The 19,172-nt window shown below is 29.6% G+C and overlaps 1 protein-coding gene across 1 annotated transcript; it reads right to left on the bottom strand.

Annotated features, from left to right (window-relative positions):
• Positions 1-14,018: 14,018 nt before the first annotated feature.
• On the bottom strand, positions 14,019-14,867 carry LOC140452750 (uncharacterized). Its single transcript, XM_072547076.1, has one exon. The coding sequence runs from the start codon at positions 14,865-14,867 to the stop codon at positions 14,019-14,021; it is 849 nt and encodes a 282-aa protein (XP_072403177.1).
• Between the last annotated feature and the right edge of the window lie 4,305 nt (positions 14,868-19,172).

Raw genomic sequence — 19,172 nt, forward strand, 5'->3', positions numbered from 1 at the left:
ACGGTCCGCCCGTTAGCTAAACATTTTTGTCATATGAATTCTATGAATAAATTCGCGGGAATTGGTTCATTCATTTATTTAGTTAATATTTAGTCATCGAGTTTGTTTTATTTGTCTATTAGAAATCAGAATAAAGCAAAAATAATTAACAACTGTAGAGTTTTTAAGGTGTTTCCAATATTTAAGAAATATCTATATAAGTTTTTTTTTTTAGAATTTCCGCATCAACCATTAAAGGTTATTAGCGGGTTTTACAAATTTTACAGTTGTTATTAAATATACTAATTACAAATTGCGTATTAACTTACAAATAATAAATTACCAAATTACAAAATGATACATAGAATACAACTTAAATTTTATGTAGTAACCGTATGTCCTTAAGGAATTTGATTGTATTTGATACATTACAGTTTAAAATATCTTTAAGTTTCTTTGCTTCTTCTGGTACGTTGTTGATGACTCTTTCGTAGGAGTAAAGAGGACAATCAATCAATATATGTTGAACAGTTATTGGATATTCACAATAGGAACATTCAGGTGGTAGTTCTTTTGTTATGAGATGCTGGTGAGTTAACGCTGTATGTCCAATTTTTAGTCGGTTGATAATCACCTGTTGCCTTCTGTTTTCTGGAAATTGTAGTTTAGTGCAAATCCTAGTTTTAACGTTTTTAAGGTTAGACTTATTAGAATTCCACATTTGTTGCCAATTTTTTACACAGTGCTGATTAATAATGAGCTGGATATCACTGAACGGAATTGTAGTCATTATTTTAGTTTGCTCGTCAGTAGCAGCTTTCTTTGCTAATTCATCTACTTTTTCATTTCCTAAGATATGTATGAAAGTTTGAGCTTGCATGACTATTACACATGTCTAATGCTTTTAAAATGGCGATTGCTTCTCCCGTGAAAATGATGAAGAATTGAGGGATGCGACCTGCATATTCAGACTTTCCTAGAATAAAGGCCGCTGCATGTCCGTTTTCAGTTCTTGACGCATCAGTAAAAATCTTATTATAACCAGTGTATTCTGATATCCGTTCTTAATATAATTTGTTAATGATTATGGGAGTTGTGGTACTCTTTGGATAGGCCGTAAGGGATATATCAATAGTGTGGGAAAATTAATAGTCCAGAGGGGTATAGTTCGTTGTGTAGGATAAGAATGTGTCAGCTGCTCCATGTCAAAACCAGATCTCGTTAAACGTTCTTTAAGGGGTGGATATTTAATTTGTTGATGACAATGAGGAGATGGATATATTTTGTAAAGAAGTGGATAGTTTGTGTTATTAGGGTGATTTAAAGAAATGTGTTGTCTTCGTATTGATAGGGGGGACTCATCTAGGATAACCTGAAAACAGGACTAGTTTGGTAAGCACCCAGAATAAGTCTTAAAGATATGTTTTGTATAATGTGTAGTTTTTTAAGAATATAATTACTCGCAATTGAATAGCATATTGCACCATAATCCAGTTTACTTCGGATTAATGATTGGTATATATGCAGCAATTTTAGGGTGTCCGCTCCCCAAGATCGGTTTGATAGCATTATTTTAGATTGACAGGATACGACTAGCTTTTTAATATGTTCTGCCCATGTTAGCTGACTGTCCAGTCTCAGGCCAAGAAAGTCAATGCTCTCTACTTATTTTAGGTTGATACAATTTAGAGTAAGGGTTGTTTTTTATCAGTTTTTCTTTTATTGAATACGATAAAACGAGATTTATCACCTGAGAACGTAAAACCAGTTTTTTGGGACCAGTCTTGTCGTTTATGCAGAAATTATTGCAAAATTTTTAAGGCTAGTGTAATATTGCAGCTACTAGTATATACAACTAAGTCATCTGCATACAGATTTGCTTTCAAAGGTAGCTTTATCTCTTGAGCGGTATTATTAATTGCTATTAAAAATAGAGTGGAGCTTAAGGTTGAGCCCTGTGGAATACCGTTTTTAAGACATTCTGTTTTTGAAGTAATTCCATTCACACGTACTTGGAATACTCTATTATTCATGAAATGTTTTACAAAAGCAAGAAAATTTCCCTGGATACACCAGTTAGACATGGTTTGTAAAATGTTGTATCTCCATGCAATATCAAATGCTTTATTTATATCAAACTATATGGCAATTACTTTCTGGTTATTTCTAGAAGACTCACATATAATATTGTCAATAGCTACTAAGGCATCATGAGTTGATCTGCCTTTTCTGAAACCGCTTTGGATATGGCTTAATAATCGGTTTTTTTTTAAGAAACCATACTAATCTGTTATTTATAATTTTTTCTAGTAGTTTGCATGTATTGTAAGTGAAATTGGTCTATAGCAAAGAGGGTCAGTTTTTGATTTGAAAGGTTTTAAAATGGGAATAATTGTTGATTCAGACCAGATTGATGGAAATTTTTTATTAAGGTAAATGTAGTGCTAGCGACCGACAGGGAAGACATGCAGTACATGCTAAGAAAACTGATAGAAGAATATAACGACTGGGGAATGAATGTCAATACAACAAAAACCAAATATCTTTGTATTGGAAACGAGTCAGATAACATAGACCTCGAAAACGGACAACATATTTCCTGCTGTCAGAGCTATGACTACTTGGGTGTTGCCTTTGACAATACAGGAACTGATACACGGGAAATAGAAAAACGAATCACTCAAGCAAAGAAAGTCTTAGGATGTCTCAATAGTATACTGTGGAGTAAAGAGATAACGAAAGGAAGGAAATTTAATATATATGAGACCATGATTAAAACTACTCTTCTTTATGGCGCTGAAACATGGAGAATTAGTGAAAAGAACAAAAAGCGAATAGAAGCAGTAGAGATGGATGCAATGAGAAGATCTTTAGGTATTTCCAGACCAGACCGAATCAGAAATGATGTAATAAAACAACGTATGGGAATAGAAGGAAATATAACTCAAGATATAGAGAAGAAACAATTAAGGTGGTATGGGCATGTTCAACGGATGCCAGCATCAAGACTCCCCAAAAAAGTTATAGAATGGCAACCGATAGGTCGACGAAAAAGAGGAAGACCCAGATTAGAATGGCAACACGGCGTAAACAAGTCCATGAGCGAAAGAAATTTAACAACAAACGAATGCGAAGATAGGAAGAGATGGTGTTTAGGTATCGGACAACGTCGAAAGACGTTCTAAACCGATGTATATATATAAATGTAATTGAAAATGTTTAAGAGAATTAATTTTCCTGTGTACGGCCAATTTTTGATAAATATTATTCGTATATTATCAGGACCCGATGACGTGTTTTTTGATTTATCTAGAGCTTCCTCAAATTCTTGATATGCATATTTCTGTCATTTCACGTTTATTTTTGAAATCTAAAAATGCAGGATCGAAGTTTGCATTGCTTGAATTTGTCTTATATATATATATATATATATATATATATATATATATATATATATATATATATATATATATATATATATATATATATATATATATATATATATTATATATATATATATATATATATATATATATATATATGAATTTAGATAGATATAATAGATAGATTCAATAGATTGAACGAATTTAAAACGGAACATACAATTTAATATATGTCTGTTTGAACTGAATTTGAAATAGTGGACCAATATAAAACTTGGACAAAAATAAATCCATACCCGGTAATAGACATTGTATAAAATATCGTTCAACTACCTGTCTCCTTTAAAGGAAAGGGGAGCTTGCCTAATAGTCGGAGAGATAGAGCCGAAATTTTGAACTGATCAGTAATATGACATTTCTCTATTGGAATATATTCATTGTAACTGGGTTAAGACTTTGCCTTACAGGCGGACGCCCCTCGTGGTACAGGGGGTGGCTATACAGGGATGAAGTTGTAATTTTTTTCGGAAAAATTAACGATCGATAATATGGCTGAAAATTTGCCCAGAGGAAGATCTTGGTATAACTAGACGAAATCTCAAAGGGCGGACGCGAGAGTGGATACATAAGGGGTGGCGGACAGGGGTGAAGTTGCAATTTTTTGGGGAAAAATTAACGATGATATGTCCGAAATTTTCATGGCTCATTATTTAGCCCCTAAAAACTCTAAATCCAAAAGAGCGGACAGCTGGGTTGGTACAGAGAGCCATAAAACGTGGTCAAATGTACCACTTGCCTGTGGATTTTAGGACTCGGTAACAATTTTCAAACTGATTTTATCATGATATTTTTATACCGATTGATTTGAAAATTTGTATGCTTACTTCTGTTACTATTCTGAGAAGCGTCAAGTAGAGTTTTCCTCAAAATTTTTCAAAAAAATTTCCGTAAATGAAAATTTTCCTAATTTTTTGAGGTAAAATCTAATTTGTAGAATCCTTTCGATTTTCTGTCAGTTATACCATGATATTTTTCCAAAAATTTTCCAACGATTTTTCCGATAAGAAAAAAAAAATTGTGAAAAACTTTAAAAATTTCGTCATTTTTCTCACTCTCATTGATGTCATCACATTCATCATCTTCGTCACTTTCACTTTCAATAATATCACATTCATTATCTGCTTCATTTTCAATCACTACTTCTCGAACTGATTCTGGCATCTGAGGTCCACTAAACCATTTGAATTTATATGTTTCATCTTCAAACTCCCAACCATGTTCTTCAACAATCAATTCTGTTGGTACTTTTTTATTAGCATTTGTCCAAAAATTATAATATAATGAGCTTGCAGTAGATGTTGGTGTAATTCATCTTGACATGGTGGTAAGATTGAAGCATCGAAATATTTTAGTTTTTTTTAAAGGCTCGTTCACATCATGCAACTTATACTGTCGGTTAAATAGTGAAAATCTCACATGGATTACTTTTCTTCTTGGAATTGTTCTCGTCAGTCCTGTTCCATATAAGTGACATATGAAAGTTTCTAAGATTTCAAAAACTTCATTACAATCGAAGTCAGTTTCACCAAGTTGGATAAAAGCATCTTGATGTCCAAAGAGAATTTGTAAAATTATAATTAACTAATGAAAAAAAAATTCAATTAATTTGAAAGTTAAAAAAACATATTAAAAATATCTACAAAGTAAATTTCAAAACTTTTGATAAATAGAAATAGTATATTTTGTATTTGATTATTAATGTAATAATAAATCAAATTTTTCTTATATCTGAACAACCATTATTTATGAAATATAAATTATTTAAAAACCTTTTTATTGTAATAAAAAATAAGTAAAATTACTGTTTCTTATACCAAAAATATTTAATAGTTAACATTATAAAATTACTTTAATTTAATAATATATCAAATATCAAACATTTATTCAATTAAAAATTAATTTGCAAAATATTTATATTTAAGAAAAAAATGTGATTTGTAAAGTAAATATGACTTTAGTTTGAAAAAAAAAATAACATTATCATAATATCATTTTAAAACTACAAAATATTCTATAAAAGATTCAGATGATGACGTAGAGTTTTATCAAATGTTTTAGAAAAGTTTTTCTAAATTTTTTTTTCTTATCGGAAAAATCGTTTCAAAATTTTTGGAAAAAAATCATGGTATAACTTACAGAAAATCGAAAGTATTCTACAAATTAGATTTTACCTCAAAAAATTACGAAAATTTTCATTTACGGAAATTTTTTTGGAAAACTCTACTTGACGCTTCTTAGAATAGTAACAGAGGTGAGCATACAAATTTTTAAATCAATCGGTATAAAAATATCATAATAAAATCAGTTTGAAAATTGTTACCGAGACGTAAAATGCGCAGACAAGTGGTACATTTGACCCCGTTTTATGGCTCTCTGTACCAACCCAGCTGTCCGCCTTTTTGGATTTAGAGTTTTTAGGGGCTAATTAATGAGCCATGAAAATGGCGGACATATTACTTATCGTTAATTTTTCCCCAAAAAATTGCAATTTCACCCCTGTCCACCACCCCTTATGTATCCACTCTCGCGTCCGCCCTTTGGGATTTCGTCTAGTTATACCAAGATCTTACTCTGGGCAAATTTGCAGCCATATTATCGATCGTTAATTTTTCCGAAAAAATGACAACTTCATCTCAGTATAGCCACCCCCTGTACCACGAGGGGCGTCTGCGTGTAAGGCAAAGTCTTAACCCAGTTACAATGAATATATTCCAATAGAGAAATGTCATATTACTGATCCGTTTAAAATTTCGGCTCTATCTCTTGGACTATAAGGAAGCGATAAGTGGTTTGACAGCATAATAACTGCTTGTGTAGTCTAGTTTTCACAGTGATTCTAGGCAACCTATTTGGGTGGAGTTTTGACTTGTTCTTGAATGAGTTCAGAATCCAGCAGCCCGCTGAAATATTGGATTTTTATAATATAATTATTTGACAACATTTTGTTGGCCAACCACCTAGAGCGGAGTTGAGCCGAAATACATTGATTTCGTATGTTTCGTTTTAAATTCGTTCAATCTGTATATATATATATATATATATATATATATATATATATATATATATATATATATATATATATATATTGTTATGATGTATTATTTGTGAATGATGAGCAGTGAGTGTTTTTTAATAATATATATAGGGTATTTATCGCGGTTCTCAAAGAATTAGTTTATAAGAACTTTTTTAAATTATCTTTATTATATCTATTATTATGAAACACACATATATATCTAACATAACCAATGCAAAATTTAAAATAAACTATCTTTAAATTGAAATTCTTATGAAACTAATTAAATTATAATTATAGACAATGTAAAATTTAAACAAACTATCTTTAAAATTGAAATAATTATGACACTAACTAAATTATATTAACAAAATTTTGTACCTTTCTTTCACTGAATGCCTAAATGAAAATGATCTCCAAAATAAAGATTTTAATCACCACTCAATGTCTTCGTTCTCAGCCTCGGTTATCCTTGTTTTTGTGAAATTACTTTTGCCAATTATCACCTTCCACCAATTTAAAATACTTTTTTTCTTAGCTGTATTTATATTTATTCTTCTTTTTAATACACCAATCTCCAATCACCAAATATTATATAATTTTAATTTTCAATTGATACTTTCTTCCATTATCCAATTACCATTTTTACATAACATAATTTTTAATCTTCAATAATATTATCTTTATACTGTTTCTTAATCTTCATTGAACTTATCATATTGAACATCTGGACCTTCTGACTCACTTACTAAACAATTGACTTCACTAACTAAATGTGTCTATCTTCTAACTAACTTTCTTACTAACTGACTGGCCTCATAGTAACTGTAACTGATAACTGATGCCAAATCACCGGGTATTTATATCTTTTTCCATGTTCCAGAATCATCTGGCCAGAAATCATGTTCGATTTGTTCCATCTCCTACATGTCTGAATTTTCTGGAACAGTCCATTTCGCAAACAAAGCCATCTCCGGTGATCTAGAGAATTCCTTACTTTTCTATCGAGAATTTTATCGACATTTAGGCTTTTCAGATCAGAATATAAACTTAAATCAGTGACTATATATAAACTAAACATTTTTAAACTAACATATTATTATAACCCCACTTATATTCGTAAATTCTTATCCAACTGTCATTTAAATGTATAGTTGGTTGTCTATGCACATAGCTCACTTAAATATATTTACAATATTATAATTATAAAAAAAAATACTTTTTATATGCTAATTTCTTAAAAATAAAAATTCTGTTTTCTGTAACATTACTCTTTCTAAGTGAACGAATTAACACTTTGTCTACTTTTTGAAATGTGATTGGTTTTTTTATTTTTCGATTTTGTCTTCTAATATATTATTCAGCTTTCCTCCTAATTCGGTTATTCACTTTCTGCATTACTTGTTCTAACATATCCTGATTATATTCACTAATCCATTTTCTGTTTCCTATATGGCCAAACATTAAATATTCTGGTACTTCCTCTGTATTTAAATTATGTGTATTATTTAAAAAATATTCTACTTGTGGTACATGTTGCTGCCATGTTTGATGTTGATTCTGGCATACTATCCTTAAATATTTTATAACTTCTTTAATATATCTTTCTGCAGGATTTGCCTGAGGATGTCTGATACTTGTAAAATGAATGTTGATTTCCTTTTTCTCACAAAATGCCCGAAATTTTTGGTTGTTAAAATATGTAGCATTATCTATTATGCAATTTCTAAATGGTCCTATTTCTTCGAAAAATTGATTAATATATAATTTCAATGTTTTAACATTTGTTCTGGAGCAGGGATATAGTTTAATAAATTTTGTATATAAATCCACTATCACTAGTATATGCTTTTTTCCTGTTGGACTTGAAACTAAATTTGAGATAAAATCCATGGACACTGTATTTAGTTTTTCATATACAACATTAGATCTATATGTGTTCTGGTTTTTAAAATTCTTTTTTTTTTGTTTATTTGACATATTGGGCATTGGGTAGTAATTTCTTTTGCTATACTTATGTCATTCTTTGCAAAATAATTGTCCCTAAATAGCATCCATAGCTTTCTTGAACCAATATGCATGTAATTGTTATGTAAATTTTTCAATATTTTCCTTGCCAAAGTTCTACTTATTACATATACTTCTATGCCATTTATTATTTTATAATAAACCCCATCTTTCTTAAGGACTTTTTGTTTTTCACTCAAATTGATCTGATCTCTTATAATTTCTTCTTTAGAATATAATCCAGTACTTTCTACTAATTGATTTATTCCAATTTTTATTGTTCGCTGCCCTTTTTGTGATGTATTTTCTAACCTTGATAAAGCATCTGCCACTATAATAGATTTTCCAGAAATGTATTTGATTTCAAAGGAGTATTCACTCAATATTAGACTCCACCGATGTATTCTACTGTTTCCATATTTGTTATTTAATATAGATGTTAAAGCTTGGTGATCTGTTTCTATAGTAAATTCATTACCCAACAAATAAAATCTTAATTTTGTGACACAGTGTATGATACTTGCTAGTTCTAATTCTGAAACTGAGTAACCCTTTTCATGTGGCTTTGTAATTCTTGAAATGAATTGTATTGGGTATTCGACCCCATCATGTATTTGTAATAATACCCCTGATAATCTCTCTATGGATGCATCTGTTCTTAATATGAATGGCTGTGTGTAGTCAGGATAGTATATTTTTAAATTTGACAGAAATGTTTTTAATTTCTTGGAATGCTAGTTCTCTTCTCTGATCCCATCTCCATTTTACACCTTTTCTCAGTAGTTCAAGTAATGGAATTTCTTTTATACTTAGATCTGGTATCATCCTTTTATAATAATTAATTATTCCAATAAATCCTCTTAAAGTTCTTAAATTGTGTGGTGTTTTATATTCCTGAATGACCTGTGTCCGTTCTGGATCCATTTCGATTCCCTTAGTGTTAAGTTTATAACCTAGATATATTACTTCTTTTTGAAAAAATGTACATTTTTCTTGATTTATTTTTAGTCCAACTTTGTCTAATCTGTTGATTATAATTTGTAGGTGTTTCTTATGATCTTCAGCCGTTGTAGAAAAAAATAATATATCATCAATGTAGTGAATTACAAAATGTTTATATTGATCCAGAATATCATGAAGACATCTACATAGAGCACTGCAAGATGATTGAAGTCCAAATGGTACTACTTTGAATTGATATACTACTCCATCTATCTGAAATCCTGTATACTGTCTACTTTTTTTTTCTAGAGGTATTAACCAAAAGCTATGCTGTAAATCGATTTTAGTGAAAAATGACATTCCTGTAATTCTTTCTAGTATTCCATCTATACTCATTGGTGCTTCACATTGCTTTTCAGTGATCTTGTTAATATTCCTTGCATCCAAACATAACCTGATTTCACCTGATATTTTACGTACTACTACTATAGGGTTTATTAAACGTGTATCTGCCTTCTCAATGATTCCAGCTTCTAACATATTATTAATCGTTCTGTTTACTTCTTCTCTGTATTTATATGGTATTGGGTATGATTTTGTTTTAAAATCTTTTTCTTCGTTAACTTTTATACTATGGATATAATTTTGTGCAATTCTATTTTCTTTATTGACAAGGCCCTTGTGTTGCTGCAATATGGAAACGACTATTGATTTATATTCTTCAGGGCAATTAACTTTTATCACATCTTCTTCTTCTTCACAAATAAAATTATTCTTCATTATGTACTCATTATTCCTTGCTTCCAATTTTACGCACTCCACCTCGTAGGCATCCATCTGCTTAAAATTTCCATTCCTCAAATATTCACTACAATTATTCTTTACATTCTTTTGGGACATATCCCTATCATCAAAATACATTTCTTCTTCATAAACATCATTATTTTCTTTTAATAATATCCTATCAACTCTTATTCCTTCTTCCACCTCATCTTTTTGCATTAATTTAATTATTTGCCCTTCCAAAGTTACCATTTTTTCTTCAAAATCTATCTTTACTTTGTTCTTTTCCAATTCATCATTTCCCATTAATATATCAACACATAAATCCTTGACAATAAATCCTTGCATATTAATTTCTTTATTAAGAATATTAATTTTAAAATTGGCTAGTTTATTAATTTCACCCAACTTCTTATTATTTGCACCAACAATTATAATTTTTGGAATCTTTATTATATCTGATAGTTTTAATGTATTAAAAATAAAATTCTCCGAGACCAAAGTACTTTCTGAACCAGTATCTATCATAATTTTAATCATTTTATTTTTGGCCAAAGCATTTATATAAATTAAATGATTCAATAATTTTATCTTCATTTAAAGAAATAAATTCAGAAGGTATTTCATAATAGCAATTGCCTAACTTGTAATTCAGAAAGTTTACTGAACAAAATTTTGATTATTAGAATTGTCAGATTGTGTCTGACCACTTGTATCTAATGTCCTATTTCTTTCATTACTATGACTTCCCATATTTTCTTTCCTTGTACTAATTCGTTCACTATCTTCACAGCTTCTGATTCTTCGTATATAATTGACCTGTCTGTTGTAATTAGGTCGATCTGTATTTCTTCTATTGTTAAAATCTTGTCTATTATAACTCGTATTGTTATTAAAATTCTGTCTGTTTTGATTATTGTTATTATTATTGAAATTTTGTAAATTATCACCATATCTAGTGTTATTGTATGATTGTCTATATTGTTGATTATTATTTTTTATTATATTGAAAGTTATTATTATTTTTTCTGTTGTTGTTATTATTACTTGTCATATTACCTCTTTGTATTCTTTGAATAAAATTAATAAAACTCTCTATTGTTTAAATATTTTGTACAGTTGCTGTTTGCACAACGTCAGCATCAAAATGTCTAGATACATTTAAGACTGTTTCATCCTCCCTAAGTGGTGGTTCTAAATATTTTGTAACCGTTATCAGTTTTAATGCATAATCTACCATATTTGATTTTAAATTGTGATTATACTTTCCAAAATATAGAATTTCTCTAAACTTGGCTTGCTCTAGTTCACCCCAATAATAATTTAAAAATTTATTTTTAAAATGTTTGAAGATTATCTAAATCATTTTCAACACTGGTAAACCAAATTGCAGCATTATCACTTAGTGTCATTCTAATATAATCTTTGATATTATTAATATTATTCACTAATCTTAATTTATGTTTTAAACTATTTATGTATACTCTAGGATGCAGATTTTTTATATTACCAGAGAATTTAATCCCAGTCTCATTTGTTAAATTTAAATAAGGTCTCCCTATGTCTCTCATTTGTGAAATATCATCTATTCTCTGTTCCACATTTCTTATTTGATTACTATTTATTTGGATATTTTGTTGTATATCGTCTAATTTTTCTTCTGTGTTTCTCCTGTCTTCGTTAATTTTTACTTCTAAGTTACATTTCTGCAACTCTATTTTCTGTTCTATATCTATCTTATTATCTTGAATAATCCTCTTTACTTCTGTAGTCATTCCGTATATTTTTTATTTCATTTGCTACTTTTTTCTCTGCAGCTTCAATTTTTTTATCCATTTGTTTTTCTATTTGTTTTACAATTTTATTATTATTATCTTCTATTTTCTTTTCTAATTTTCTATAATTCTCTTCCAATTTCTGTTCCATTTTTTTCATGTCTTCTTTGACTTCTTTTGAATTCTCTTCCATTTTTTTCGTATTCTCTTCCATTTTCTGTTCCATTTTTTTCATGTCTTCTTAGATTTCTTTTGAATTCTCTTCCATTGTCTTGTTCATCTGCATCATTAATGACATTAAAGCTGCCATATTGACATTTTCCTCTCTTTCTGGATTCATTTCTGCAGTATATTGTGGAACTTGAACTAAACTCTCCTCTTGTATAGGTTGTGTTTCTACTTCCACATCTTCTTCATTCTTTTTACTTCTTGTACCTTTTTTTCCTTGAGACAGTTTGAGACTTTACTTGTTCAAATATAATTAAAATAAAATCTATAATTTTTTCTTTCTAATGATAATTAATTTAATTATATGAGAGCACTTATCTTCCCAAACTAATTCTTTTAAATAGAGAGCCCCGCGGTGGGCGCCAAATTGTTATGATGTATTCTTTGTGAATGATGAGCAGTGAGTGTTTTTTAATAATATATATAGGGTTTTATCGCGGCTCTCAAAGAATTAGTTTGTAAGCACTTTTTTAAATTATCTTTATTATATCTATTATGAAACACACATATATATCTAACATAACCAATGCAAAATTTAAAATAAACTATTTTTAAATTGAAATTCTTATGAAACTAATTAAATTATATAGACAATGTAAAATTTAAACAAACTATCTTTAAAATTGAAATAATTATGACACTACCTAAATTATATTAACAAAATTTTGTACCTTTTTTCACTGAATGCCTAAATGAAAATGTTCTCCAAAATAAAGATTTTAATCACCACTCAATGTCTTCGTTCTCAGCCTCGGTTATCCTTGTTTTTGTGAAATCACTTTTTCCAATTATCACCTTCCTTCTTCTTCTTCTTCTTAAAGTGCCTATCCGTTCCGGATGTTGGCGATCATCACGGCTATCTTTACTTTGTTTATTGCAGCGCGGAACAGTTCAGTGGTAGTCGTTATAATTTTAATTTTCAATTGATACTTTCTTCCATTATCCAATTACCATTTTTACATAACAATTTTTAATCTTCAATAATATTATCTTTATACTGTTTCTTAATCTTCATTGAACTTATTATATTGAACATCTGGACCTTCTGACTGACTTACTGAACAATTGACTTCACTAACTAAATGTGTCTATCTTCTAACTAACTTTCTTACTAACTGACTGGCCTCATAGTAACTGTAACTGATAACTGATGCCAAATCACCGGGTATTTATATCTTTTTCCATGTTCCAGAATCATCTGGCCAGAAATCATGTTCGATTTGTTCCATCTCCTACATCTCTGAATTTTCTGGAACAGTCCATTTCGCAAACAAAGCCATCTCCGGTGATCTAGAGAATTCCTTACTTTTCGATCGAGAATTTTATCGACATTTTTTAGGCTTTTCAGATCAGAATATAAACTTAAATCAGTGACTATATATAAACTAAACATTTTTAAACTAACATATTATTATAACCCCACTTATATTCGTAAATTCTTATTCAACTGTCATTTAAATGTATAGTTGGTTGTCTATGCACATGGCTCACTTAAATATATTGACAATATTATAATTATAAAAATAAAATACTTTTTATATGCTAATTTCTTAAAAATGCCCTCACATAAATAATTTTTATAATATTCTCTAGTATATAACTTCTTAAAATAACCAAATACTTTTTATATCTAATATTATCTAGTATATAACTTATAAATTAATTTTTTAAACAATATCATTTCAATATATATATACATATATATATCTGATATAATAGTACTAATTTCTTGTTTGGAAGATATTAATTTGTTTTTATAAGAAAGAGTGTTAATGTGAATTGAGTTTTGTTCACCTTTTAGTGTACGTACTTTATTCCAGATTGTAGTCATAGGAGTTGATGAATTTATGGTAGAGACATAATTTGACCATGTTTCTTTTTACTTTTCTTAATAAGATATTTAGTTTTTGCCCTAGGTTTTTTAAAGTTGCTAACGTTTTCTGTTGTTTTATGTCTTTTTAAAACATTGAAAGCATGTTTGGTAGATTTCATAGCTAAAGCTATTTCTTCATTCCACCATGGTACTGGTTTTCGTTTGCAAGGTTTTGTTTTTCCCACTGCAATATTAGCGCATTTTAGTATAGTATCATTGAAATGATGAAGAGATGAATCTATGCTATCTTCTAGAATAAAGTTCGTAAGATAATCATTTATTAGATCTCTATATAAGTCCCAGTTTGGTGAGTTTAATTTCCATTTTTGGTAAACAGGAATATTCGGTTGATCATGCCCAATGGTTTCAATTGTTAGAGGAAAATGATCGCTATTATATAGATAATCAAGACTATTCCAAGAAAAACTTGTAGCTAATGAGTAATCACACAACGAAATATCGATGGCAGAAAAAGTACTATTGTGGTAGCTAAAATGAGTAGGTTTAGCAGTATTCATTAATATTAGATTTTGATTATCTATTAATTTCTGAAGAAGTCTACCACATTTGTCTGTTTTTATACTACCCCATATGATATTATGACAATTCAAGTCACCAAGTATTAGTTTGAAAGCAGGAATATCATCGATTAAGCGCTGTAAGTCTTCAAGTACATTTTCATTTGGATGAGGGAGGTAAATGTTACATATGTTAATAGGTCTGCAGTTGATATTGCATGATATAGATACAGCAACGGCTTCCAAATTGGTGTTTAGGTGAATTTTTCTTGCTTCTACATAATTTTTTACAAAAATACCCATTCCGCCGCTGGCGTGTTCTGTGTCGAGATTTTTGAGAAAGCTAGTATAGTTTTTAATATGTAAGTTTTTAGTTTTAAGATGTGTTTTCTGTTAACAGATTACTAGGGGAGACAATTATTTCATTAAAATATTAAGAGATTCTACATTGTTGTAATATCCGTTTAGGTTCCATTGTAAAATAAATGTATTAACCATTTTGGGTATCTGACTGAGAAACAGAGATATCACTTTCTATATCCGATGAGGAATCAGTGATATTGAGTTGTAATCTTTTTCTTAGCCTTGTTAATTTGGATTTTATATCGCGGTTTAAAATATGACCATGTGCAAATAATAGAATATCTTTAAATTATATCATATCCGTTGTGTAGTTTTCTACAATGGAGTTAGGGTTTTTTGAGTTTAAGGCAGTTTGTAACGCATCACAAATAACATTAAAATCAAGAGGAAATTTTGGGGACCTAGACTCAAATTTATTTTTAATGGTCTCTAACTCTTTAATAATATCAGAGGGTGAGGCTTTTTGGCGTTTGATTATGTGTTTAGGTTTTGCAAACGGAGTTGTGGCAGTTGATGTTTCTTGTATATCGGGTGAGGTAGATATTTGTCTTTTGGTTGTGTGGGGAGGTACTTCAGTATTTAATGGAGGAAAATTTGTTTGTTTGTTGGTTTTTTCTGTAGACAAAGTGTGTTTTTCTAATGATGGTTGTTCAGATACTAAGGTTTCAGTGTTAGGAATTTGAACGTTAGTGTGGTCGGTATCCATTAGGGGAGGTTGTTGTGGAATTACAGTCTCTGGTTGATATGGGCTATTTATGTTGAGGGTTGTTTGTTGACATGTTGGACAATCAGTTTCCCGATGTCCTTTTGTTGCACACTTAGTGCAATTTAAGTTGTCGAGGGTAAAGTATATACGGTAGTTGGTGTTGTCATAGTAAATTGTAACAAAGTCTGGGATAAGGATAGTATCATCAGGAGTAACAAACACTTGGCGGCGAAAGCTTAAAACATGGCTGTATGCAGTATCCGGCATGCCTACTTTCAAAAAAGTTATTCTAGATACTGATTGAAGTCCCAGCTTTTTCAGTTCATATTCTATTAAAGTGTTTGGGACGGTAGGGCAACCATTAGAAATGACGAGTCTTGTGGCTTGGGTGATTAATCTTCTAATTTCAATTTTTGTATTGTTCAATATTAGTGAATTATGTGCTTGCAGTAAGGAATCCACGACATTAGTACTGGTGAGGTAAATACATACTCTACATACATTGTTTGAGATACGTGAGGCAAATAGAATATTTTTTGGTTGCACTAAATTTCCCACAGCAATAATAGTTTTGAGGTTACAGTTTAGTCAATAGTTAATATTTAGAGATATGCTACTCACAGGTATGATTTATAGCACAAATTAACACACTAACTATACTGGTTTCACTGATATACTTTTAAAAAATAATGTTTGGTTAAATTTTTAGCAAAATATTATTAATTCAGGAGACGACTTAGTTGCTGTATTTCATTACTATCTCCAGGACCGGACCTCTTTATTTTTATTTACATAATACGTCCATTTATTAAATCAAAATCATGATGTACACTTATTGTATGTCCATACTTTTATTGCCAACTATTGTATGTAGGTAATTATTTTACATAATTACCTGATTTTGACTATTACTTAGACTTTATACTATGTTTATAGTATCTGTCTTACAAAGAAATTTTTTGTACTTCTATTCTCTGAAATTCTTTATATGGTTATAGTTTGTAAATGACAAATAAATATTTTAAAATTTTAGTTTGATGAATACTGCAATTCATTGGATAATATTTTTTATTTGCCCCAGAGTATCATCTCAAAATTATTTTGTTATAATGTTTAACAAACTTCAGTTAGACAGTTGCTACAATCTGTTGGTGTGTTTTACATCCCTGACGTATACTATAAATTTTTTATTTAGTTACTACTACGTTTTTACTTTTGAATATTTATTTTTAATTTTTTTCCACATTACTACTGCGTATATATTAGTTCATGGATAGAGGTTGGTTTTTTTTTGAGAAATATTCCTCAGTTTTACTTCGAAATTTTTCTGATGTGTAGGAGTGTGTAACATCATAAACGTCACATGTTTATTATTTTTCTTCAAATTATTATTTTATTCCAGTTTCTCTTGATTTTATACATTTGTAAATCTTCTGTTTTGTGTTACTATGTTTGTTCTAGAAATAGTTGGCATCCAGTGATCTAGGTGGTTGCTTTATTTTTACAAGAGGCTTGGCTTCTTAGTAAGAGGTCGATAGCTCTTTTGAGGCATTTGGGGACCATGCGGGGTATGTTTATTTGCATTTTAGACATTTTGGATTATTAAGTAGGGAGCATTCTGTGTTTTAGTACTCAGAAGTTTCGCAGCTTGGGAAAATTGTTTGTCTTTTATGACATGAGATTTCGTGCCTGTTGGCACGAAACTGGGCTGGTGATAGTTGGAAAACGAGGACCTTGGGCTATCAATTTAGATACTATTAGATATAAGACATCTATGAAATGTTCCTCTGATTTAAGAAATATTTGGATTAGTCAAGTTAGTTTGTTGTTCTTTTTAGCAAAAATACGATAGATAGAAGTGAATTAAAAATTAATTTCCTGAAGGGTGGGGGTCAGTTCCTTACCTTTGAGTTCTTGCTCTACATATTTTACTACCAGAATACCAGATGGAACGATGATTCTTTAAATTGGGATGTTTTTTAGGATTTGTTTCAAGAGTTCTTTACTCTTAAAACTAATGTGATACTTGTACTCTAATGTGATAAACGGATCGTCCGTTCGATTTTTGAGTTTGGCCTTTATTTCCTTGAGCTTGATAATTTGGAGGTTTTCAGAAATTACACTTAATCTTTAAGAACCATTTTTCTGTTAACTAAGTAACCAAGTAGTTTCTGGGTGTTAACTGATTGTTAAAAAAGGTTCACAGAATATTAAACACGGGAGAGATATCTGAGATTTAATAAAAAATCGTAGTGGGTATTTGTTGAAGTCGAGAGTAGCAATTTTGGAAGTAGAGGTTGCGATTTGGCTGTTTTATAGTTTTATCCTTAATGGTGAAAGACGCGGAGATAGATGCAGAAATTTGAAACCTGGAGCGGGTCCTGGGACTCCGAAGTTGATAAAAAGGGAAGTAGATTAAAACCGAGAAGATGGAACGACTGTGTAGCAGAGGAGTTGAAAGATAACAGTTTAGGTGAAGGAGACACGATGAACAAAAATAAGTGTAGAATAAGAATTAGGAACAGCAACCCATAAAAAGGGAAAAGCTGACGAAGAAGAAGAAGAAAAAAAGTTCAAACCACCTGTGTATGAAATTTCCTGGATTAATCTCGGTGGTTGGTTTGTATCTGTTAATATGCCAATTAATTCACTGATTTATACTGAACAAGGAATATAATAATAAGTCTAGGAAAACAAAACTAAAAATGATATAAAACTTACCTGTATTAAGCTACCTACTTAACATTAAGAAACAAAATTCAATAATAATGTTAACGGAAACTAAAAGCAAAAAAATAAAACAAAAATAAATTAAGAATATTTATTTTATATACGCATGCGTGTATATTAAAATCACATGATTATAGAAATACGCCTTTTTTTTAACAAAATCGTCTGGATACTTTTAAGATAGGTGTGTCTAAAATAAAAAAATAAAATATAAGCAAAATAATAAGGTCTATTAAAAATGAAACGAAATAAAACTGAATTCAGAATTCTTCAAATTATTTATAATATGTAATAAAATATTTATATTTAGTATATAATATGTTATTTTAGTTTCTTATTAAATCATTGTATACAATGTATGCTGTATACAATGTATACTGTATACAATTAAAATTGAAATATACAGGGTAACTCACGAACACAAAGGAACATATTGTATATTTTTATACTTTTAACAGCTCTTCAACACTCTGATCTCAACGAACTATATCATTTAGGGCCTATTATAATTATTACGTGATGAAATTTTTCAATTATACAGTGTGAAAACCAGTTACAGAATATCCTTGTTTGTGTCGTTATTTTTGAAAATAATAAAATACGCTTTTTACGGCAACGCTTTTAAATTCAAATGTGCGCCTTTTAAATATAATGTAAAGTCTTTTATTTATTTATAATTATTTATATTTTGTTGTGAATTATTTAATTTATAATGTCTTGTTCTTATTTTAATTTACTAAAGGTTCAATATTTATAACACTTACGAATTTAATTTATTTTCTTTATTTATATTAATTTATCTTACAATA

The sequence above is a fragment of the Diabrotica undecimpunctata genome, chromosome 11, assembly GCF_040954645.1.
Source record: "Diabrotica undecimpunctata isolate CICGRU chromosome 11, icDiaUnde3, whole genome shotgun sequence".
Taxonomy (NCBI): domain Eukaryota; kingdom Metazoa; phylum Arthropoda; class Insecta; order Coleoptera; family Chrysomelidae; genus Diabrotica; species Diabrotica undecimpunctata.

Excerpts from the sequence above, each read along its gene's own strand:
- LOC140452750 (XM_072547076.1), bottom strand. The coding sequence starts at position 14,867 with ATGGGTATTTTTGTAAAAAATTATGTAGAAGCAAGAAAAATTCACCTA.